This window comes from Erinaceus europaeus, chromosome 12 (assembly GCF_950295315.1).
Source record: "Erinaceus europaeus chromosome 12, mEriEur2.1, whole genome shotgun sequence".
Lineage (NCBI taxonomy): Eukaryota > Metazoa > Chordata > Mammalia > Eulipotyphla > Erinaceidae > Erinaceus > Erinaceus europaeus.
The window spans coordinates 25,621,733-25,647,190 of record NC_080173.1 but is presented as its reverse complement, the minus strand read 5'-3'; the positions used below and the strand labels follow the sequence as shown (position 1 = coordinate 25,647,190).

Here is a 25,458-nt window from a genome sequence, read left to right as displayed (position 1 = left end):
ATTGGAAGAATCATTTAAAGGTATTATGACACTTTAACGTGACAACTCCTGAGCTAATTTAAAATTTTCATTTTTAAAGATAAATATTCTTATTAAAATTACAAAGATGTAATGTTAAAGTATGATTCATGCAAAATGTCATATTTCTGAACTAAAAATGGATATGGAAAGAACTTAAAAGTATTGAGTATGTAGGTATGAAAATTACAAGTGATTTTTACCTTAGTTTTACCTTAGTTTTTAGAAAGAGCATGAAATCCTTTACATTTAACAATATTCTTAAATATTAAGAAGAGAGACCTAGGAAGTGGTGCATACCAATTTACTTTGGACCTTTACTCTATGTCATGGAAATTCTTCCACAATGGGTATACATTAAAATGTTTTGCACCTAACTTCACAAGTAGATAGCCCTCCTGAAGCCTATTCACAGACTATACTTCAAACACGTTAACAATTTGCAGAAATTGTTTTCTCACACACATCTTAGAAATGTCACTATATCACAATCTCCAGCTTGTTTTGTAAGCAAATCAATCTTATTAGTTAAAACAATCTAGTATACTAATGAAGACAAACATATCTAGCTTGAAAATTTTATTGAACATTTGGATGTTGCTTTCAACCTTTCACATTTAAGAATAAAAAAGATATTCAATAACAAATAGTCTGAAGTCATTTTTCCTTGTGAAATAAATATGAATGAACTCTGCATTAATGTCTAAAAGCAAAGTGATTAGATTAACTGTGAAAACTCTAAATATCTTAAGAGCACAACAAGTTCTAAACGTACTAAGATCATACTGCTATTTCAAGAATCTTGGGAATAGCAAGTGATTGGTCTGTCTAAGGCTTACGATCCTCTTCCATGCTTGTTTGAGCTTCTTCTACCTCTGAGAGCTTTTCATCATCTGCAATTGAGGAAAAAAGACATTAAGAACCTAGTAAACTTGCTAAAGTTAATGAATACACAGGGACATTATTATTATTATTATTTACTAGCAAACATACTTAAAGCGATAATAATAATAATAGCAAAATGGCAGCCTAGAACTGTACTTAGCTCAAACAAGTAATTTTTTCCTCCCAGTTTATTGCAGGATTACTATGATTATTTACAGTATGATTATTGGCATATGGGAACTGGGACTAATGTGGTTTGATTGCTACTGATTAGTTTAATCAAAATGTAAAATGTGGCAGATTTACATATGTGTATGTAAATATCTATATATCTATATAACTTAGACTTATTGAAAATGATCAAACCAGATATTACAGAAATTTCCAAGTGATAGTAATCAATATAAAGAACAATTTTACAGATCAACAACATACTCACTGTTCAGAGTATGCAAATGTGTTTACTATGCACTGGCTATTTCATTCATTTATCAGTGCCTGAGTTCTGAAGTTACTTTATATCAAATAATCTAATAAACCAAGAAAAATTACAGATACTATCAGCCTTAAATCTCTCTTAATTTAAACTACTCACATGTATTTAAATTCTATACTATTTCAAATTGAGGCTTTTTTGCATATGTTCAGACAGTTGAACAGCATAACTATCTTCTACTATCCTCTAAAATTGAAGGTATGCTCTAAGACATCTAAGACTTTAGAAGGCATGTCTCTGGATCATTTAAAAGTCCTTGTAAAAATTTATGAATTTCTACTCACTTTCCAATGTTTGTTGCAGCTCATGAATAGTACTAAGAAGAACATGAAATTGTTTTCGTCTCAATTCCAGCTGCATTAACAAGAAAAAAGTTAGTACATTTGATCTTTAAACATATATATATATATCACAAAGCCAACAAGTATGTTCAAATACCTTATCTTCAACACTTTCTTTAATATGTGAAAGATGTTCTAATTCTTTTCCCAGAGCCTCCAGTTCCCTATAAAAAAAAAAAAAAGAATGAAAAAGTGTTATATTTTGCTAATAGGGGAAACAGAGTTCACAATTAATATCTAACTTTGTAGTTATTAAACAATATTTAAATAAGAGGGATAAGGAGCTATAGCTCATTATGGTGATATTTTATTTTTTGGTTGCTAAAGCTTCACCATTCTGAGCAAATATTTTCAGATAGAGTGATAGTGACAGTGAGACAGGGAGAAAAGGAAAGATGCCACAGTACTGACATTCCCCTTGGTATGGCGAGGACCAGATCTGACCTTGGTTCATGTGTATGGCGAGATTTTCAAGAGTAAAAATGAGTGAGCCTGGGTGGGAGGAGGCCCTAGGTTTGAGTCTTAGTACCACACAAGAGCAACAACAATAGCACAAAATGGTAGAATTCCATGGATGGTGGAGCAGTGCTTTTGTTCTCTACTTTACCCCACCTCCACCTCATCCCATCCCCAGGTCTTTTCTTTTTCACTTCTCAGAAAAGAAATATAACAAAAATAACATAAATTAAAAATTGGGCTAGGGAGATGGTGGTTCAGTGGTAGAGTGTATACATGAAACTCTGGATTTGACCTTAAAGATTTCATAAATTACTACATAAAAAGTAATAAGGAAAAAAAATCATATTAACTCCTAATAATGCACTTATTTTCATTAAAATTACATTTTGAGGGTTTTTACAGTAAAGTACACACAGAGTAAGAAACTCCCAAACTGATAACTTTTAACATTTTGCCATACTTAGTCACTTAGTCTTTTTTTTTTTTTTGGGGGGGGTTGATGGGAGTGGAGGGGTTTAGATAAAAGAAGTAACACTATGCAAATTAAGCTGAAATACCCTAGGCCTCTGCCCCAGGCATTTTTTTTTCATTCTCTACCCACCTTTTAGGTAATCACTATATCATTCTAGTTCTTTCTAATGTACATATTTGTACCCATGAATTTACCGTATATCTACACTACTGGGGAACATCACTTTATAAATGGTTATTGTGTATATTTCACAAACTTGAGAAGAAACCATTTAATATTCATTATGGCATTTCCCCCCACTGATTTTAATTTTGAGATGTGATTAGAAAATATATTCTAGTTTATTATTATTATTATTTTAGCTACTACTTAGAGTTCTACTAAGTAATCTGACCATAATCCATTCATATAGGCACTGTATGAATTTATTTTGTAACACTAATGTAAAAGGAAGAAATCTAATCAGTATTCTACATTCAAAATACTTAATATTACTTTTGAAACATTGTAGTCCTGTAAAAATGGAATGCATAGGTTAGTATATAGACATTTATGTATAAATATTAGTTCTTTCAAAGTAAAACTATGAACTTACTTTAAGGTCTCATGTCTGTCTGGATGATGTTGGATCACTTTTGCCAAAGCATCATATTCTGAAACATATAAAAATACCAAATTAAGGACTGATTTTTCTTTTTTTTTAAATTTATTTCTTTATTGGGGAATTAATGTTTTACATTCAACAGTAAATACAATAGTTTGTACATGCATAACATTCCCCAGTTTCCCATTTAACAATACAACCCCCACTATGTCATTTAAGGACTGATTTTTCTACTTGTGAAATGTATATATATATATATATATTTCACTTGTTTTTCCAACTCCCTCCCATCAACTTTTCTAGTACATAAAGAAATGAAAGCAGTGAAAGAGTATTGTCAGTTTCATTTGATTCAGCTCAAAATGAAATGATTCATGATTTCAGAAGTGATCCATACAGGAAATGTTGTTCCCATTCTTTTTTCCCTCCATTTATTTACCAGGGCAAAACACAAGAATCCAATGTAAACAAAAGTGAACTTAGGTCATCAATGATCATAAAAGGGACTGATAAGGTAAAAAGGATTTTATTTCACTTGCCCAACAAAAGAAAAAAAAAGTGGGGGGTGGGGGGAGAAGGGGAAAACCAGATAAATCTATGTTCATGTTAATTTCATGTATCTTAGACAACAGCAAATTATACTTCTCACTCATTCTATAGGTAAAGATTTCAAAGAGTTAGAAGTGTTTTAGAATTAAGAAGCCTGGCTTCTTCCCACTGAGACCTCTAAGGTAAGTAAAGTACTCCCTGTTAAACTCTCTTATGAAGTGTTGAGTGGAAAGATTCACTGAAAAATCTCATTTATCAGCAAAAATAGTCTAAGGTATTTAGAACTCAATTATTAACTAAGTTGCTATAACATCTTAAATATATTGGTGTAAATTGACCACTAAACATTATCACATACATTTTAGAGTGAATCCAAAATCAGCTTTTAAAAATAAGGAATTAAATATCTTCTTTTAAAACAAGCATTTGTTGGTGGGCCAGGCTGTAGTGTATCTGGCTGAGCACATGTTACTATGCACAAAGACCCAGGTTCAATCTCCTGGTCCCCACCTACAGGACGGAAGCTTCTCAAGCTGGGATGGGAAGCAGGTCTGCAGGTAACTCTTTTTCTCTCCTTCTCTGCCTTTCCTTCCCCCTCTCAATTTCTCTCTGTCTCTGTACAATAGATAAGTGAATAAATACATTTAAAAACTATTTATTGGGGTGTAATGTAAAATCACCTTAATTAGCTCATTAAAATCCACTTGTTAATATTTTGGTGGTCAGGGAGATAGCACACAATGGATAAAGCAATGGACCCACAAACATGAGGTCCTAAGTTTGATCATCAACATTGCAAGTGTCAGAGTGATGCTCTGGTTCCTGTTCCCCTCCCCCTACCCTGTTGCTTATTAATAAAACTTTTGAATAAATACATTCAGTGCTAAATAAACTCATAAAAGTCCACAATATCAACATTTTCTATTTCCTCCTAGTTTTTCATACATATGGTGACACAATTATTTTATATTTCTTCAATCTTTCAATTTACATGATAGAATTGTTCCTAGCATTAAATCTTTTAAATAGCTCCTATGTACCATAAAGATATGCCTGAATTAAAAAAAAAAAAGAGATAATAAAACTGAATTTATTTATTTATTTTCCCTTTTGTTGCCCTGGTTTTATTGTTGTAGTTATTATTGTTGTTGTCATTGATGTCATCATTCTTGGATAGGACAGAGAGAAATGGAGAGAGGAGGGGAAGACAGAGAGGGGGAGAGAAAGATAGACACCTGCAGACCTGCTTCACCACTTGTGAAGCGACTCTCCTGCAGGTGGGGAGCTGGGGGCTCGAACCGGGATCCTTCTGCCCGTCCTTGTGCTTTGTGCCACCGGAATTTAACCCGCTGCGCTACCGCCCGACTCTGAATTATTAAAACTGAAATTATTAAAAAATAATATTATTTTTAAAATAATATTAAAACTATTTTATTTATTTTATTTTTGAGAGAAGTGGAGAGAAATACAGAGAGAAATAATAGAGCACTGCTCAGTTCTGGTTATGGTGATTAAGGGACTGAACTTGGGACTTTGAGCCTCAGGCATGAGAGTCTGTTTGCATAACCATAATGTTATCTCCCCCACTCTATAAAACTGAATTTTAATGAAATCTTACTAGAAGTACTTCATTAAAATAATCACCCTAGGTCATTGATGTAAATATTAAATAGCGTAAGAGCCAGAACAGAGCCCTGGGGGAGGCCACTTGAGACAAGTCTCCATCTGCTAGACTTGTCACCCAGATGCACCCGGAATCTTCTGTTTTGGATTACTGTAAAAAATGGCGACTAATCCCTAGCACTGCAAAAAACAGTATCATCTGTTTTCCATCTACACCATGCCTCGGCCTCGCGTGAGCTTAATGTGCAGCTTGGTGATACGAGAATAAGGCATGAAGCCCAGCCAGTCTATCTTGGCGTTACTCTCGATCGCACCCTGTCATTTCACGAACATCTCATAAAAACTGCAGCAAAGGTGGGCGCGAGGAATAACATCATTGCAAGACTGGCCAGCTCCTCATGGGGCGCGAGCGTTTCCACACTGCGATCATCATCTCTGGCATTATGCTATTCCACTGCAGAATACTGTGCCCCAGTATGGTTCCGTAGCCCCCATGTCCACTTGGTCGATTCCAAATTATATTCCTCCATGAGGATCATTTCTGGAACCATCCGTTCCACCCCGGTTCCATGGCTGCCAGTTCTTAGCAACATCGCCCCGCCAGATATTCGTCGGGATGCGGCATCATCTAAGTTCATTTCCCACGTCTACGCTCGACCGGACCTGCCAATATATTCGGATATCTTCGCCCACCCTGTCCAACGCTTGACGTCTCGTCACCCAATCTGGTCCCCTACACCTACACTGAACTTCTCTGTTCCAGACTCTTGGAAACAGAGTTGGCAGTCAGCTGAGGTAAAGAACAAACACCTCATCACAGACCCCTGCAAGCGTCAACCTGGCTTTGACCTAGCACGTTATGATTGGGCCCTCCTCAATCGCTATCGAACAGGCCATGGCCGGTGCGCCGCTATGTTCCATCGCTGGGGAGCCAGAGACGACCCGAACTGCCCCTGTGGCTACAGACAGACTATGACCCACATAGTCAACGACTGCCACCTCTCCAGATTCAAAGGAGGTCTCGAAACTTTATATCAGGCTCAACCTGACACTGTTGACTGGCTACGGAAGAAGGGCAAACGCTAGAAGAAGAAGAATTACCCTAGGCTGGGGAGATAGCATAATGACTATGCAAAATGACTTTTAAGCCTGAGGCTCAAAAGTCCCAGGTTCAGTCCCCAGAACCACCATGAGCCAGAGCTAAGCAGTGCTCTAGTAAAAAAAAAAAATTAAAGTAAATAACAGTCTCATCTTTGTATAATCACCTTGCTGATTAACCATAACATCAGTTAAGCACAGGGTTCTTAAGAGGAGAAAAAAAGTAAGAAGAAAACAAGAAAAACTTAGGAAATACTTGGAAACTCAACATAATTTAACAATTTTTTTCAGTATGACCTTTGTTTTACTATTAGATTTTTAAAAAAATTATATTGGTTTCTAATATAAATGTAAGTATTTTGTAATTCATGTTGGTTCTAGCTGCAAATTTTTACCTCACAGTATTAAAAATGCATGAAATTCTAGTTAGCAATAAAGTATTTATGCACTAAGTCCCACAAAGCCCTTACCTTGGCGATTTTTTCTTATTCGTTTTGCTTGAAGAATTTGCTTTTTGCATTCAGCAATTTTCTCATGTGCTCCAGCAATGCTACATTCTATATAAAGTGTTTTTTTTTTAAAAAAAAAGACATAGTTATGTATAATATTCATTTTCAATTTTAAAATGTCTTTAAAAAGTTTCATTCCTAATAAAATTAATATTGGCATTTTAAAAATAGCTGAAACCTAAATTATCATTTTAAAATGCATTTTGTAATTAGCATTTAATTGTGGTCTTTCTATTAATGCTGTTATTGTTATGCCTCTAAACAAAGAAAAATATTAAGAGATACTGCTTCCTTTAGGTAGTAAAACTGAATTACGGTTGAAACAAAATAACTACTTTTACCTATTTCTTTATAAATTTTTTTCACAATTTTCCATTTCTCAGAGATTCAGATCAAACAAAATAACTACTGCTTTTACCTATTTCTTTATAAATTTTTTCATAATTTTCCATTTCTCGGAGATTCATATCATATACCAGCAATGTTTTGCCCATTGAAAACTCACACTGAGACAGTGTGCTCAGCATACGTTGGTATTGGCTATACCTAATGAAAGAGAGGAAAAAAAGAATGACATTTTTTTGTGGATTGTGAAAGCTGAATTGTTGTAAGATAGGCAGATGACTAAATCATAACTTCTGAGAGAATATTTTGTTTTATTTGAAATAATTTAAAATAACTGACCTTTTTTTCCCCCAAATGTGGTGCACTTCAATTTGTAAATGACTTTACTTACAAAGATAGTACTGCTGTTCTTATCAAATATAAACAATTCAAACAATGATTTGTTTAAATTCTGTTTAGAAGACCTTTTATATGCTTTGAATCATGTTTTTGACTTTCACAATTGCGTTCTCACAGTGATTTCATTCTATGTAATTAATTATTCATCTACATGGAAGTTAATTCAAGTGAGGGAAAAATACAATTTAAAATTATTTATATTAACCCTCAGAGCAATATTTTACTGGCACATTAAAATTTGTCACCTAGGTATTTTTTCTTGTTAAGTACCTATCTACTGAAAAATGACCATAATAATGAGTCACAGTTAATCTTCATTTCTTGTTACCCCTTTGCTTTCTGCACATTTTACTACTTTCTTTTTAGATTTATTTACTATGAGAGGGAATATGAGAAAACAAGCGAAGTTCTTCAGTTTTGGCATAAAGTCGTGCAGGAGATTGAACCTGCAGCGCCTGTTCTCTGGGGCCTTCAGGATACAAGTTGGTTTCCTTAACAGGCTGAGCTACCTACTAGGCCCCTTCTGTACATTTTAATAAATACAAAGCAAGTCTCTGAAGTAAAGACAGAAATATCCACTCTCAATTGAGAGTTGACTCCATTGGTCATCTAAATTTAAGTGAAAATTTGAAATAATAATAGATCCAATATATGGCTTAAAATCATACCACAAGAATGACACAGAAGCACAATAAAATAGAATACCCCTCTTCCTGGGATCCAGAATTGCACCATTTAATGAAACTTTTTACTAGCAGATTGATCCTACGGTCATCTCCAGCACCATCTCCATCAATAAGGAGACGCTTTCGTATGACTTCATCTGGAAGAGAGAAGAATGGCATGAATTAAAATGGTTGACTCTTGGTAACTAGCAGGAAAAAATATCCAATATAACTACCCATTTATCTTTTTTTTTTTTTTTTGTCTCCTGTTGCTGGGGCTTGGCTGGCCATCTTTTCCTTTTTTTCCCCCCATCCCATTTTATATTTGATAGAACAAAGAGAAATTGATAGGGGAGAGGGAGATAGAGAAGACACCCGCAGGCCTGCTTCACCACTTGCATAGCTTCCTCGTGCAGGTGGGGAGCGGGAGCTCACACCCCAGGTCCTTGCACAGTTTCTTGCACTTAACCAGGTACACCACCACTGCTGCCCTCACCCCATTTATCTAAGTAAAAGAAATATTGAAGTGTAATGTAGTTAATGCTATCGTACTTTTCTCTTACAAATGATTAATGGCATAAATATGGCAGCCTAGACTTAAGTGTTCTTGCTAGACAAAATAATCTGGTTCAAAATAAGAAACAAAAACTGAAACCACAAGAAAATATTTTCATCTATGAGACTAGCAAAGATCAAAAGGCTCGGTAATAAAAGCAGTGACAAAGGTGTTAAGAAGTTGCATTTACATACACTAGTGGAAAGTAAGCTGTTACATTCTGTTAGACCACTGAGCAATTAATAGCAAAGACTATTTAAAATGCACACACCATAGACACAAGGGGACCCATGTGCAAGAATAAATGTACAAAAATTTACCAGTGTTGTTTGTAGTTGAAAGATTGCAAACTTAAATATTTACCAGTAACAGACCGCTTAGATTATGAAAATTCATATAACGGAATATTATGCAGCCAAAAGAATATTATGACTGTATACCCTGATGCCAATAAGTCCCTCTAGCTGTGTTAAATAAAATGAAACCAACGCAGGTGCAGAGAAATAGTTTAGAACCATTTGTATAGAAAGGGGGGGAGGCTGTGTTGTGTATACACCCCTATCACACATGTGTTGTGGATTCAGAGAGATCTTTGGAAGGATGCCTAAGGAATCTGTAATGGTGGTTGTTTCTGGCAAGAGGGACTATAGATAGAGGTTGAGACAATATTTGATTTTCTTATATGCATTTGTAGAGTTTGGTTTTTACCATGTACAAGTATTATTTTTTAAACAAATACATTAAAGTGTGAACAATTCCTGGAGAGTCTGCATGATGAATCAATAGTAAAGACTTTAAACAATAGTTCCTGTGCGTAGGCAGAAGAATTTTGAGCGCAGGTGTAGCGGAGATAAACTTTGGAAGGCGTGTGGCTCTGGTTTTAAAGTCTATTCTGTAACTACATCAGATAAACATTTTTAGAATTAGATTTTGTTCTCACTCATAGCTCTGATAAATTGTTTAATACACAGATCCATGAGGGGCTTTAATTTTACATTTAAAAGTACAAACTACTGTTTTCAGTGAAGCAGGTCTGTAGGTGTCTATCTTTTTTCTCCCCTCTGTTCTCCATTTCTCTGTCCTAACAATGACGACATCATCAACAACAACAATAACTACAACAACAATGAAAAACAAGGGCAACAAAAGGGAAAATAAATAAATAAATAAATATAAATAAGTAATTGGCTTATTTATTTATTGGATAGGGACAGAGAAATTTGAGAGAGAAGGAGGAGCTAGATAGAGACCCCTGCAGCACTACTGTACCACTTGGGAAACTTTCCTTCTGCAGGTGAGAATGGGGGCTTGAACCTTGGTCTTCAGGCATTATAGAATGTGTACTTTACCAGGTGCGTCAACACCTGGCCCCTATATTTGATTTTTTAACAATATGAATACTTGATGTACTTCTATTGTTTGAAAGTGAAAGTTGTGATGGTATCACAGGTGTTCCTATATCCAAATATGTCACATTGCTCACATTAAATAAGCTGCTTTTTATTTTATTCTTCTTCTTTTGTCATCACCAGGACTTTACTATTCTGGACCAACTTTTTTTTTTTTTTTTTTTTTTGGTGATAAAATGGCCAGAAGCATTAAGCAAAAGAAAAGCAATACATGTCAAAATGCTTAGCAATATTAATTAATTCACAGGTTTTTTTGTTTTTTTAAAAAATTTTTTATTTATTATTTATTCCCTTTTGTTGCCCTTGTTGCTTTATTGTTGTAGTTATGATTGATGTCGTTGTTGGATAGGACAGAGAGAAATTGAGAGAGGAAGGGAAGACAGAGAGGGGGAGAGAAAGATAGACACCTGCAGACCTGCTTCGCTGCTTGTGAAGCAACGCCTCTGCAGGTGGGGAGCCAGAGCTCGAACCGGGATCCTTATGCCTGTCCTTGTGCTTTGCGCCACCTGCACTTAACCTGCTGCGCTACAGCCCGACTCCCTAATTCACAGTTTTTAAAGGACTGACAGTACCACCCTGGCAGATGTAGTGCCAACTACAAAGTCTGGGTCCCAAGTATGCATGTCCTCTGTTCTACATGCTGAGCCCGGCCGCTCCCTTGCTGCAAACACCCACATATATTTTTTTAATCATTCTGTTTCTTTTTAACTTTTTTATATTTATTCTCCCTTTTGTTGCCACTGTTTTTTTAAATTGTTGTAGTTACTGATGTCGCTGTTGTTGGATAGGACAGAGAAAAATGGAAAGAGGAGGCAAAGACAGAGAGGTTGAGAGAAATAGACCAGCAGACCTGCTTCACTGTTTTTGAAGCGACTCCCCTGCAGGTGGGGAGCCAGGGGCTAGAACCGGGATCCTTAAGCCGGTCCTTGCTCCTTGGGCTTCATGCCACATGCGCTTCACCTGCTGCGCTACCGCCTGATTCCCTATCATTGTATTTCATTTATATAAGTGATTTATCACTGACTACAAGATTATAAGAATTCAGGGGTATAATTTCACAGCTATATATGTGTGTGTACATTTCAATATACCCAATACCAAAGCAGTCACAAAATTAATTTTCATCACTGGGGTTTCACTTCTCCAGGCTGACTTTTGCAGAGAGAAAGAGAAAGGTGGGGGGGATGGACAGGGGGGTTGGGAGTGGAGTGAAAAGAGGAGAGGGGAAAGGAGGGGAGAATGGAGGAGGGGAGAGGAGAGGGGAGAAGGGGGGAGGAGAGAGGGGAGGGGGGAGAAGGAGGAGGGGAGAGAGGAGAGGGAAGGAGAGAGGAGAGGAGAGTGGAGAGGAGAGGAGAGGATAGGAGAGGAGAGGAGAGGAGAGGAGAGGAGAGGAGGGAAGAGGAGAGGAGAGGGGAGAGAGGAGAGGAGGGAAGAGGAGAGGAGAAGAGAGGAGAGGAGAGGAGAGGAGAGAGGAGGGGAGGGGAGTGGAGGGGAAAGGAGGGGAGAGGAGGGGAGAGGAGGGGAGAGGAGGGGAGGGGAGAGAATGGTGCAGCTGGGATCTTTTTCAGCTAGCAAGAGATAGAGGACGAAAGGGAAAGACACCATATCCAGTGCAGTAGGGGCTAAGCTTAAACCTGCACTCCCAGGTGAGCCACCTAACCAGTCCAATACAGTCACTTTCTTATTTTTTTTCCTACATAAAAGCATTTATATGTGTGTGGGGGAGGGCAGGATAGTTATGCAAAGAGACTCATATCTCAGGCTTAACCCTAATCCACACCACCACAAACCAGAGCTGAGTAGAACTCTGGTTTAAAAAGAAAAAAAAAATCTATATATATTTGGATGGTGTACAAATCTGTTTTAAAGATATATACCACCTTGGGGGCTGGGTGGTGGGTGGCACACCGGGTCAAGAGCACATATGTGAAGCACAAGGACCCGAGTAAGGATTCTCCCTATCTTCCCCATCTCTCTCAATTTCTCTCTGTCCTGTTCAATAAAATGGGAAAAAAAAAAAAAAAAGCCTCCAGGAGCAGTGGATTCATAGTGCAGGCACAGAGCCCCAGCAATAACCCTGGAAGATATATACACACATGCATACACCCCTTTGCTTTACAGATGAAACCAAAGAACACTAAAAAGTCCTTTCCCTATCCTCCAGGCAAGAAGAAAGTTGTAAGCAGAGGTGAGGAATAAAGAATACACCTGGGGTATGAGTTCATTAGTGTGCAAGAAAGCTGAGTGAGCAGGTATGGAAAGGCCAACTAGTAGAGCATAGGACTTATAGGCCTGAGATTCCAGGAGTGATCCCCACACTGCATGTACCAGTGATGGTCCTGAGTCAGTCAGTCTGTCTCTCGAAATAAAGAGAACTTTTTTTTTTTTTGTATAGTTAGATGAGCAAAGGCAACAACATAAATGTACATATATGTCCTACCAGTAGATTTTGACCTTGCTGTGGGGCAAACAGAAGCTTATAGAGATGCATGGGCAGGGCTTTCTAGGAGGATTAAGCTGAAGGCAGTGTGCAAAATACAAAGCAATTGGGAAGAGCATAAAAACAAGGAGATTAGGTAAGAGGCCACCAAAGCATATGTACCAGGAGTTAAAATGGCATGAACTGAGATTGAGGAGATGGGAATCACAGGTCCTGCAAGGTAGGGCAGGGCTGAGTAGTGACTTGGTTAGGAAAAAGTAGTCACTAATGCCAGCTCATGAGTAGGCGTGTGGTCTGACCAGCTCTGGCTACACAGGGGATTTCCTGTCAAGACAGTCACAGGCCCTTCTCCTACTTCAGCCCTACTCATTTTTCATTTCAGAATATTGTTTTATGAACACCTCCAAGCCCCCCAAGCACAAGTTAAAAAAAAAATTAGGTTGCTGTCTTAGTTCCACACAGTAATGTTTATGTACGTGTAGCCTAAATGTACTTCACCTATAAAATGAGAATTATCAATTTTGCAAGAAGGTTGTGAAACTTTAGGGAACGCACACAGAGGAACATTAGGCCTAGTCACATTTGGACAAAAAATATACTTTTTTGTTGTTGTTAAATTTAATTCACAACTTATACTTTCCTAAAAATGTTAAAAGAGTAAATGTTGAATACATAGCTACAGATACATCTATAATTCTGCGTGGATAGGGATTATTCACGTATGCATACAAAGTTTCATCTAGTGCTAATTTACCACGACTGTGCTGTCGCAGGCTTCATAATGCAAGATCTTGGTATTTCTAGCCGTCCTTTGTAAACAATGTTCTTTTTAGATTTTAAGATGGACTTCTGTTGACAGTTTCTACTGTGTTTTGACATTATACTATTATTTTCAATGACACTTCATCTATCATATCTTCATAACATCTTTTCCTTATTGCATATATTACAGAAATTATTATACTTGAAGTTTTCTACAAGCAATTTGAACGTTAATGTTAACACTTCAGGCAGGTCTGATATCCCCTATCGGAACAGTAGAGAGGGATTAAAAACTATTGGACTGATGTCAACATCATTCCTTAGTTGTCATGATTACTTTCTTTAGTCACTCAGGATCAAGCGCATCTGAAAAGAATCTTTAAACCAAATACTTAACATCAGTCATGAGGGTGGTGGTTTTCCACCTGACTGTAGGTATGTAGAAAGTTTTTCTACTGGATTCAGTATGTTGGACCACACTGCACCTGCAAAATGTCTGCCTTCAGACTCACTTTAAAATTAGTTATGGCAGAGGGCTGGTACCACATGGGAGCACCATGGACCATGGAGTAGTGCTATCATTCTCTCCTCTCCTCTTGCTTTCAATCTAAAATAAGGACGGAAAAGTTGACCTATGGGAGCTGCTCACCAATAGTATTACCAGTGCACAAATTCCAAATCCATTTCCTAGTGACTCATAAAAAAATAAAATCAGTTATGATATATGTATGCAGATAAGCAAATACCACTTGTAAAACAGATGAATTTTAAAATCTTTCCCTGTCTTATATGTCAACCTGTGGCTCCAAAGAATATAAAGTTTCTTATGATACTAAACAAGCTTCAAGGGGACAGGAGGTGATACACCTGGGTGAGTGCATACATTAGTATGCAAGGACCCAGGTTCAAGTCCCTGTTCTCTACCTGCAGTGGGAAAGCTTCACAAATGGTGAAGCAGTGTTGTATGCTTTACATTGGGTTGTTCTAGCTCTCCCCTGCCAAGAAAATTGGATCAGTCCTGCTATTTTCGCGGGCCCGCTTGGCCCCGCCCCAAGGAACCCCGAGAGAGTTCCAGAGTTCCAGAGTTTCAGAGTTCGAGAGTGCTTGGCGCCGTCGTGGGGGAAAGAGGCAGCAGAGTTCTGTTTGGTGATTAGTTTGGGTTAGTTTATGAATTGTTGTTCCTGAATAAAGAAATACAGCTTCCCTGCCCAGCCGTATGTCTCTGGTCGTCTCTGTTACCCGCCTGTGAAGCTAGCCCGGCCAGCTAGAGCCTCTGAATTTTAACAACAAAGCAGAGCTGCAGGTGTCTCCATCTCTTCCCCTCTCTACCTCCTCCCATCTCTCAATTTCCTGAACTCTATCTAATAAAATTATATATATATATATATGCTTTAAAAAGTCCTTTCAAGGGTTCAGATTTTTCTACACGTGGAAAGGCAGGGAGAAATGATTCTATAGTCTCTAGACCAACTTTCAATTTCCAAGCTTCTGGTCATCAGATGACACAGCCATTTTAGTAGTGTTCTCATGTTAGCATGGAAAGGATAATTTCTTATAAACTGAGATGAACATTCCTCTCAAAACCCATAACTGTTATTCTGTCACAGTAGCTATTAAAACCCTGATTATAAATCAAGCGTTCAGAACATCTTAAGAGAAAATGTTCAAAAAGAGAGGAAAACAGTCTGGGATAGAATGGGCCACCAACTTCAGAAACTTCTTTAGGGACAGGTCAAGGCTTGACAAGCAGCTACAAGAGCCTTACTATTATGTAACTTCCTCCTAAAGCTGATCTGTCTACCTCCAGTGAGTCTTCCCAACAGCTAGACTTCACAGCACTACAATCTCTCTGGCTTTTAAGAAATAGCAAGCCTATTATCTACCAGGCAGATTAGCATTTCCTTTCTAATATCAGTTTAGCAAGGTGTTCTGTTGGCCTTTCAACCCCACCATGGGTTTTTTTCTTGATGTTCCTAAACACTCTGGATGTAAACTGAAAAGTAAAGCAAATGGGGCTGGTGAAATGGCTCACTTAAATGTATTTTTAATGTATTGCTTTGCAGGACACAGGTTTCAGCCCTGCTAGCTGCCACAGTGAAGAAGCTTCAGTGCTGTGGTGTTTTACTCTCTCTACTTCACTAACCCTACCTCAAAACAAAACAGGACCACAACAAATAAATAAGAAAGGAAAAAAAAAATGAGGAAAGCCCAGTAAAGACAATAATTTCTGACAGGATTGTAATAGAAAACCAGCTGGAGGGTGGGGGTAGATAGCATAGTGGATACGCAAACAGACTCATTAAAAGTCCTAGGTTCAATCCCCCTGTACCACCATAAACCAGAGCTGAGCAATGCGCTAGTAAAAAGAAAGAAAAGGAAAGACCACCTGGTTACCAGGGTCATGTGCAACATGTATCAAACTTATGATACACATACCCTTTGACTTGTCTTTTAGAAATTATTCTCACAAGCAACAAAGATTATCTATTACCAATATCTTCACTGGGAGTCAGGTGGTAGTGCAGCGGGTTAAGTGCATGTGGTGCAAAGTGCAAGGATCCCTGATCGAGCCTACAGGGGATTCACTTCACAAGTGGTGAAGCAGGTCTGTAGGTGTCTTATCTCTCTCCCCATTGTCTTTCCCTCCTCTCTCCATTTCTCTCTGTCCTATTCAACAGCAATGCATCAACAACAACAATAATAACTACAACAATAAAGCAACAAGGGCAACAAAAGGGAATAAATTTTTAAAAATCTAAAAAAAGGACAAATATCTTCATTGTTAACACTATTTGCAAGAGTGACAAACAATGAAAAAAACTTAATGCTTAATAGATTAGTCTTTAAAATAGAATACTGCACATTCATACAAAAGAATGAAATAAAAAGCTCTAAGATATAACATTAATTATAAAATTATACTATGAAAGCATGTGTAGACATTTATGTAACAATTTATTTTATTTTATTTTACTTTGTTTTATTTTTTACCAGAGCACGGCTCAGCTCTGGTTTATGGTGGTGTGGGGGTTGAACCTGGGACTTCAGAGCCTCAGGCATGAGGTTCTCTGCAGAACCATTATGCTATTTACCCTACCCTAACATTTTATTAAAAAAAAAAAAATTAAATTGGTACTGATTTGGGGCTGGGTACCAGCACTCCCGGCTCCCAGTGGCCACTTCTTTCCTTTTCTTTCTATTTTATTTAATAGGACAGACAGAAACTGAGACAGGCGTTAGCGCAGTGGGTTAAGTGCATGTGGTGCAAAGCACAAGGACCGGCATAAGGATCCCGGTTCCACGGCTCCCCACCTGCAGGAGAGTTGCTTCGCAAGCGGTGAAGTAGGTCTGCAGGTGTCTTTCTCTCCCCCTCTCTGTCTTCCCCTCCTCTCTCCATTTATCTCTGCCCTATCCAACAATGATGACATCAACAACAACAACAATAACAACAACAACAATAAAAAACAACAATGGCAACAAAAGAGAAAATAAATAAATAAATGAAACTGAGACAGGAGGGGGAGGTTAGGCAGCTGCAGACCTTCACTGCTCACGAAGCATCCTCCCTGCAAGTAGAGAGTAGGGCTCAAACCTAGGTCCTTACACATAATGTGTGTGCTCAACTGGGTGCACCACCTAGTCATCTTATATAACATTTTAAAGTGTGTACACATGCACACACACACACACACACACACACACACACACACACACACACACACACACACACACACACACACTGGCATACCAACCAAGAGACACTTCAGGCTTACAATATGCTAATATCTTTTACATGATAATCACTTAATCCACACAATAGCCCAAAAAATAGACATTGCCCCTATTTTAATCACAAAAGAGCTGAAAACTACTTGTCCAAAATTAAATGTCACAGGAAATGAGGAGAGTGGGACTCAAATTTTTAATGCCAGTGAAGGTGCTTTGAAATCTTTTATAACCATTAAGAAATCTTTTATAACCATTAAGAAAATCATTCTGGAAGTGTACACAAGAACCAATTTATAGTGACTGCCTCCAGGAGGGGGATCAAGGAAGGAAGGAAGGGAAGAAGGAAGGGAAGAAAAGCAGTGACTGTAGTAGACTTATTGGCCATTTTAATGTATTTTTCTTCAATTTTTTTCTGTACTAAAATTATAATAAATAAATCTGTGTGCTAACAAGAAAAACAAAACTGGCTTGACCTGAACCTATTAAAAGGAGATAGAAAGTCAGGAAAGAACAGTGTGCATGCAGATTCATGTTAGGTTAATCACAGGATCAGCACTGTATTCAGATGAATTATGCATATCCCACTTACTGTTAGGTTCCTTCTGATGGAATAATACCTAGCCCCTCCTTTAAAGAAACTTTAATCATGCAAACAATTTAAGGACAACAATGTTAAGACAAACAGAACAAAACAGAACAAATAAACAACAACAACAAAAAACTAAGTGGAAAGAACAAGAAGCAAGGTGTTTTAATTCTTCCATGTAAATAATGATCTCTTGTAAGATACTTGAACCAGTGCTAATCAGATGCTGCTGCCAAAGTACTTAAATTAAATGAAAATTAAATTCCAAAAAATTTAAAATGAAGCCAGGAGATAGCTTACACAGGAGAGGATGCATCTTAACCATGCACAAAACCCTGGGGTTGAGTGCTGGCACCACATGGGAACACCATGGCATTGGAGAAAGCTGCACAAACTGTAGAGTGGTGCTGTGATGTGATGTGTGTGTATATGTATAATTTATTACTATTTTTTATTTTATTTTTTTTATTCTTTTTTTTTTTACTCTGATTTTTTTTTTCTATTGGGGAATTAATGTTTTACATTCAACAGTAAGTACAATAGTTTGTACATGCATAACATTCCCTAGTTTCCCATATAATAATACAACCTCCACTAGGTCCTCTGAATCCTTCTTGGACCTGTATTCTCCCCACCCACCCACCCCAGAGTCTTTTACTTTGGTGCGATACGCCAATTCCACTTCAGGTTCTACTTGTATTTTCTTTTCTGATCTTGTTTTTCAACTTCTGCCTGAGAGTGAGATCATCCCATATTCATCCTTCCATTACTGACTTATTTCACTTAACATGAATTTTTCAAGGTCCATCCAAGATGGGCTGAAAATGGTGAAGTCACCATTTTTTACAGCTGAGTATTATTCCATTGTGTATATATACCACAACTTGCTCAGCCACTCATCTGTTGTTGGACACCTGGGTTGCTTCAAGGTTTTGGCTATTTATTATTTTAAAATTGCCATCAGGGTTATCAACTCTAGGGCTCAGTGCCTACAGGACAAATTCACTATTCCACCGCATATTCCTTCCCTACCCCACCTCTTTTATGTGACTGGACAGAAAGAAATCGAGAAGAGAAGGGGCTGGGTGGTGGCACACCTGGTTGAGTGCATGTATTACAATGTGCAAGGACCGAGCCCCCTATCCCCACCTGCAGGGGGAAAGCTTTACGAGTGGTGAAGCAGGGCTGCAGGTGTCTCTCTGTCTCTCTCCTCTATCACCCCCTCCCTCTTGATTTCTGGCTGTCTTTATCCAAAATAAAGATAATAATAAATAAATAAAATTAAAAAAAAAAGAAATTGAGAAGAGAGAGGGAGATAAAAGAGGAAGGTAGAGAGATACCTGCAGTACTTTCTTCACTGCTCCTGAAGCTTCCCCCCTACAGATGGGGAGTGGGGGCAGGTAGAGCTTGAACCTAAGTCCAAGAGATGCTAATGTGTATCCTTAATCAGATGTGCCACCGCCAGGGCTCCCATTAAAAACAAGTATTTTAAAGAAAATCAAAAATACAACACTGAGATCCTGTATTTTTCTCTAGGCTTCTTTAAATGTTTAGAGTGCAGTGCTAAAAAAGTCAAGTTCAAAGTTACCACCCTGCTATGAACAATGATTTACCAGTGGGCCAGGTGGTATTGCACTTGGTTAAGTGCACACACACACACACACGAAAGACCTGGGTTTGAGCCTTTGGTCCCCACCTGCAGGGGGAAAACTTTCCAATTGGTGAAGCAGGGCTGCAGGTGTCTCTCTTCCTTTCTATCCTGCCATCCCCTCTCAATTTCTGGCTATCTCTATCCTATAAATAAAGATAATTAAAAAATAAATTAGAAGAAAATCATTTAGTCTAGCCAAAAACACATTACTGAGTACTTGAACTGCATCAGTAACTCTGTGCTGGGTAGAGGTACAGTAGGTAACTAACTGTTAGATAACTATACCTGATGAGAAGTACAGTAGATAAATCTGCTGACATTAGTGAAACAACCCCTGTTCCCACAAGTGCTGTCTAGTTAACAGTGAGTCCACAAACGGAATTGGGATAACACAGATATTTAGCTAACATTTATATGCTCCTATCTGATGAAAAGATATTTAACTTGTTTCTTATCTCTCTGCACTCTGCAAAGTGCACTGGCTTAGACAACAAATTAAATGGTCACTCAACTTCAAAACATTGTATACTGTATCCTTTCTTGAAGCCACCCTATAAAGTATATTACCATCTTCCTTTTTATAGATGCAGCACTATCAACCCTGCATTCACAGGGAAATATACAATTCCATTATTCTGGTATATTGGTCACAGGCATATTAAAACCATTATTTCAAATGTTAACAAGTACATATTCATGCATAATGTCTCTTAATTAAAAAAACTACTGTTAAACCCAACACAACATGTTCTATGAAATAAAATGTACAGCCACATCCTGCTCCCCACAACCCCCTTTTGCATCTCCCATCTGTTGCCCTGACATATCACTATATCTACCTAATGTTCTCTGTACTGCAGAAAGTGCTACTAAAATGATTTTTATCAGGGTACTATCACTGCTTAACACCCTTTAAATTAACACATACAGAATACAAACTGTGAACATAGTTTAAATTAACAGTGACAACATCTCAACTGTTTTTCAGTTAGCCAAAATGCTGGGGTGGCAAGGGAAGGAGAGGATGACTGCCAATAACTAGCTATGAAGCAGTAAGTGACTAACTTCCCAGGACTTCCTCGTTTTTCATCTATAAACACTATTACTGGTAATATCTACACATCAGTAGTTAGAGAAAATAACATTGTGCCTCCTTCATTGGGAGGCAGAGCAGTTTCTCAAATTAATGTCTTCTCCAACCAGCATTTCCATCATGCCAAACCCCAGTGGCATCCCTTGTCTTTGCTGTAGAATGTAGAGCTTGTTTTCACCCCAGGTCGCTGCACTTCCTGGACTGCCTTTCTGGGCCCATCCTAGATTTGACCCAATGAGGTCTCACTCTATTTGACTTAAGTGACAACCCTCCCCGTTACTTTCATTATCCCACCTAGTACATTCATAAATCTACTTTTTAACTAGTTTTCATATCTTATTTGTTAGAGGTAGAAATTTAAGAGGGAAGGGAAAGATGGAGAGGAAGAGGAAAAGGCACCTGTAGTACTATTTCACTGCTAGTGAAGTTATGCCCCCTACAGGTAGAGGCCAGGGGCTTAAACCCTGGTCCTTGCTCGTGGTAGCATGCGCACTCAACAGGATGCACCACTACCTGGCCCTGCCAAACATTTATTTTTATTTCTTATAATGGTAAGCGACCTTAAATATTTCCTGGGATATGCCATTACCTAAGTATTAAAAATTATAGCATTACGGCAGAAGGATCTCAGCTTGAGTCCCCGGCTCCCCACCTGCAGGGGAGACATTTCACAAGAGGTGAAATAGGTCTACAGGTGTCTATTTTTATCTCCCACTCTGTCTTCCCCTCCTCTCTCCATTTCTCTCTGTCCTATCCAACAACAATGACATCAATAACAATGATAATAACTACAACAATACAACAACAAGGGCAAATAAATTAAAAAAAAAGGGAAAATAAATAAAATCTTAAAAAAATCTTAAAAAATTATAGCAACAATATTCAGAAAATAGTATGATTGATACATGTAAGATAAACTGGTTCTAAGAAATAAGAGGGGGGAATGGGTGAGGTAGGTCTTGAATAGTTGCCATCACCCAGTAGAAGTGGCAAAGAGCAATTTGTGCATATAAAGAAATATAGCCTGCATCAAAGCAGAGAAATAAGCAACTTACATTTTATAGTATTTACTGAACTATTACTGTGTTTATAGTAATGTAAAGCACTTTAGAAATTTCATTGCATTCAGTCCTTAAAATGACCTTAAGAAGTAGCTATTACCCTTGTTTACAAATAATTAACACTGAAGCACAAAGAGAATGGGTAATCTGCATGAGATGTGAGTTTCTAAGTGGCAGAGTAAGAATGCCTGTGGCCTCCAAAATGGGAATGGGAGTAGGGGTAGGGGGATGGGATATATAATCACAGCACAGTTACTAGACTATCTTTCCCATCCATGCTGACAAAACCTATCCTTTTTTTTTTTTTTTTTTTGAGTTTTCTACCCGAAGAAACACAGTAGTAGTACTAGAGGTACACATTCATAAAATAAAATAAAACAGTATTATCCTTCCTCTACTGAAGTTCATTTCTCTATATTCTCTCTTGGTCCAAGTTCCCACTATGTCTCACTGGGACCAATGCAGTAGGAGATGAAAGACAAGATCTTGGAGCCAGCCTGTGTGGATTGAGCCTAAACTCAGTAACCTTCCACCTGTGCAACCCTGGGTCAGCTACTTTACTTGTGTGTAACCAGGCTTTTTTTTTTTTTTAATGGTTGCTTTTCTTCTTTAAAAATTATTTATTATTATTATTATGGATATAGAGGGGAAACAGAGAAAGAGACACCTGCAGCACTACTTCTCTTCTGCAGCTTGGGACCAAAGGCTTGACTTGGGTCCTTGCACATTGTAATATATGGACTCTACCAGGTGTGTCACCACCAAGCTCCAAACCAGGCTCATTTGTAAAGTGGGGGTAATGAGCATACTGCCTGACATCTGACATAAATAAAGGGAAATGGAATCTACTTAGTTTTTCACATTCCGTTCTCCTTAATAGTAGAGTGTGGTGACTGTGTTTTTAATGCAATTTTGATAAAAACACACCAGAGCAGAAAGTGCTTAATGGCTTCCTATTATTTCCCTTTGAAATTTCTGGCTTTCCCCAAATTCTAGCCATTTTCTGAATTGTCATCTTTGAGGTCTGCTAACACCTTGCGATTTCTGCATCTGTGGTTTCCCACCAAGGACGCCAGTCCAACTACATTTTAAATTTTTTTTATTTACTTATTATTGGATAGAGACAGAGAGAAATTGAGAAAGGAGAGGAGACAGGTAAGGAGAGAGACCTGCAGCCCTGCTTCACCATTTGTGAAGCTTTCTCATTGAAGGTGGGGACCAAAGATTGAACCCAGGTCCTTGCATACTGTAATGTGAGCTCTTAACCACGTGTGTCACCGCCTGGCCCCTCCAACTACATTTATACTTCAAAATGTAATTATTATTTTTTAGAAGTTCTCTATCATCCTTATTTGTTGGACAGCCAGAAATCGAGAGGGAAGGGGGTGATAGAGGAGATAGACACCTGCCACTATACTGCTTCAACACAGAGTTTTCCCTCTGAAGGTGGGGACCAGGGGCTTGAACTCTGATCTTTGTGCATTGTACCAAGTGCTCAACAAGGTGCACCACCACCCGGCCCCTTGGATTACTGTATTACTGTCAAGGTGATTTTTCCAACCTCCAAGTATGGATAAGCAATCTTTGTTACATGTTTCTGCAGTTTCTGAACTTGTGCTAACCTCCCCTGTGCTAACATGTCACACACAACTCAAACTAATTATCCAACCTATCTTAACTACTAGACTGTGACCTCCAAAGGGGGAAATATATTTTTAAATAAATTTTAGATAGCTTTTTAACATTTTATTTATTTTTTAAAGTATTTTATTTATTTTATTTTTGAGAGAGATGCAGAGAGAGAAAGACACAGAGAGGAACACCAGAGCACTGCTCAGCTCTGGCTTATGGCTTATGGGGGGGGAGGGGGGATTGAACCTGGGCCTCAGGTATGAGAGTCTCTTTGCATAATCACTATGCTATCTACCCCTGCCCAGGGGGAAATATATTTCTAGTCGTTTCTGGGCTGTAATCCCAAGACCTAGCCCAGACAGGATAAGTGTCTATTGAGCAAATGAAACTGGAATGAAGCATGAAGTTCCCTGTAGTTCTAAATTTAGTTCCCTACAAAGGTCACTGACATTCAAGAGTCCCCACCCACCCAACCCCACTCCTTGTCACCCCTGCAAATCTGTGTCAATTACACTCTCCTGGTTGTCTGTTTTCTTACCGTGGAGAACCCTTCACAAGTGCCCTTTTCACAGGCATCTACACGCACAGGTGAATCTTTCCTCTAAAGCTACCCCCACCCCACCCCCGTGTCTCCCCAGGTATCAAAAATTTCGTTTAAATGGATACTTTCTTTCTTTTTTTAAATGGATACTTTCTTAGCTTCTCCCTCCAGCTGCCTATCACCACATCCCCCAACGTGCTTTCTATTTTATTTCTGCTGTCAGTCAGGACCCCACTCCACACCCACAGCTAGGGACCCTCCCTACGTGGGGGGGGGGGGCGACCTTCCTAAACTTGCTCCCACGTCTCAATCCAGCTGAAAATATCCACAGATCTTTCCCGGTCATGATCCCACCTCGGTAGTCCTATCCTTATACAAGCTCCTCTCTAATGCCTTACTTCTATTATCCAATTGTCCTCCAGATACCATTCTTTTTTTTTTTTTTTTAAAGTACATATGTATATTTTAGCCATTTCATTTGAATGAGAGCGATACCAGAACACTGCTCCGCTCTGGCTTATGACGGTGCTGGGGACTGAACCCGAGACCTCAGGGCCTCAGGCATGAGAGTTGTGCAGACACCGTTCGTTCTTTTGGGTAAACTGTCCCCGGTTAGTCTTCCCGCTCACCCCCGACCTCGGGTCAGTTGTCGGGTTTCACTGAGGGTCACCCCATTGTCCGGGGATCCCGCTCCAATGTGCAGAGGGCTCCTCCAGGTGCCCCCCCGCCCCAGGCTGGCACCCCGAAGACTCTCCTCCTCCCCGGACTGCCCGAGCCTCCCGCCCAGCCCTCCACCTCCTCCGCCGCCGCCCCTCAGACCCCATCGCCCGCACCGGCCGCCCCGGCTCCTTCCTTCCGGGCCCCGAGCGCCCAGCTCGTCCACGCCGCCAGCTCCCGGCCCCGCGGGCCCCCACGTGTGCTGCCGGCTCCGGGACAAGGCGCCCGGCACCGCCGCCCCCGGCCGGCGCGCCCGGGAGGAGAGCGAGCAGGGGGCTCCCGGAGGGGCGAGGGCCGCGGGGAGCGGCCGGGGCTCCCAGCGGGCCCGATCCGGGAGGTGGCGGGGTTCGCGGCAGCGGCTGGGGTCTCGGGCGAGTCTGAGGGGCCCCGGAAGGCTGCAGAGCTCGCGGTGCGGGGTCTGGTGGCGGCGATCCGGCCTCACCGTCAGTCACGGCTCCCATGGCGTACGCGGCGGCGGCGGCGGCGCAAGCTGAGGCGGCGGTTGGCGGCGGCGGAGGTCAAACTCCCACAATGCAGCCGGGTAAACAGCCATGGAGGAGGAGGCGGCGGCGCCCGCGGCCGCCCGCTCCGACGCCTGAGCCGCGCCGCGCCGCCGCCGCCGCGGGACCCGCGCAGCTCGCGCTCCCCGCGCTCCCCGCACTCCCCGGGGGTGGCTGCGGCCGGCGCGTGTGGGGATCTTGGCCAGGCGGGCGGTGGCCGCCCGGGCTGCGGCCCCGGTCCCCGCCGCCACCCCCCCCCGTCGCCCCCGCCCGGCCCACGCCCAGAGTCCGCCCCGGAGGCCGCCGCCAGCCGCCAGG

General features: G+C 39.8%; 2 protein-coding genes across 3 annotated transcripts in view; one reads left to right on the top strand and one right to left on the bottom strand.

The window, feature by feature from the left end:
* Nucleotides 1-582: 582 nt before the first annotated feature.
* Nucleotides 583-25,376, bottom strand: THOC7 (THO complex subunit 7). The gene is made up of 8 exons (XM_007520611.3): nucleotides 25,083-25,376; nucleotides 8,504-8,621; nucleotides 7,473-7,600; nucleotides 7,016-7,102; nucleotides 3,267-3,324; nucleotides 1,838-1,904; nucleotides 1,684-1,753; nucleotides 583-911 (listed from the first exon to the last, which is right to left on the bottom strand). The coding sequence occupies exons 1-8, from the start codon at nucleotides 25,099-25,101 to the stop codon at nucleotides 847-849; spliced, it is 612 nt and encodes a 203-aa protein (XP_007520673.1). The 5' UTR covers nucleotides 25,102-25,376; the 3' UTR covers nucleotides 583-846.
* The window catches only part of ATXN7 (ataxin 7), a 178,071-nt gene continuing 177,930 nt past the window's right edge, over nucleotides 25,318-25,458 (top strand). The window contains exon 1 of one of the 2 annotated variants that reach the window (XM_060202974.1): nucleotides 25,318-25,457. The gene's annotated coding sequence lies outside the window, so the exon portion shown is untranslated. The remainder of the gene's footprint in view (nucleotide 25,458) is intronic. The other variant, XM_060202971.1, reaches the window with a different exon arrangement.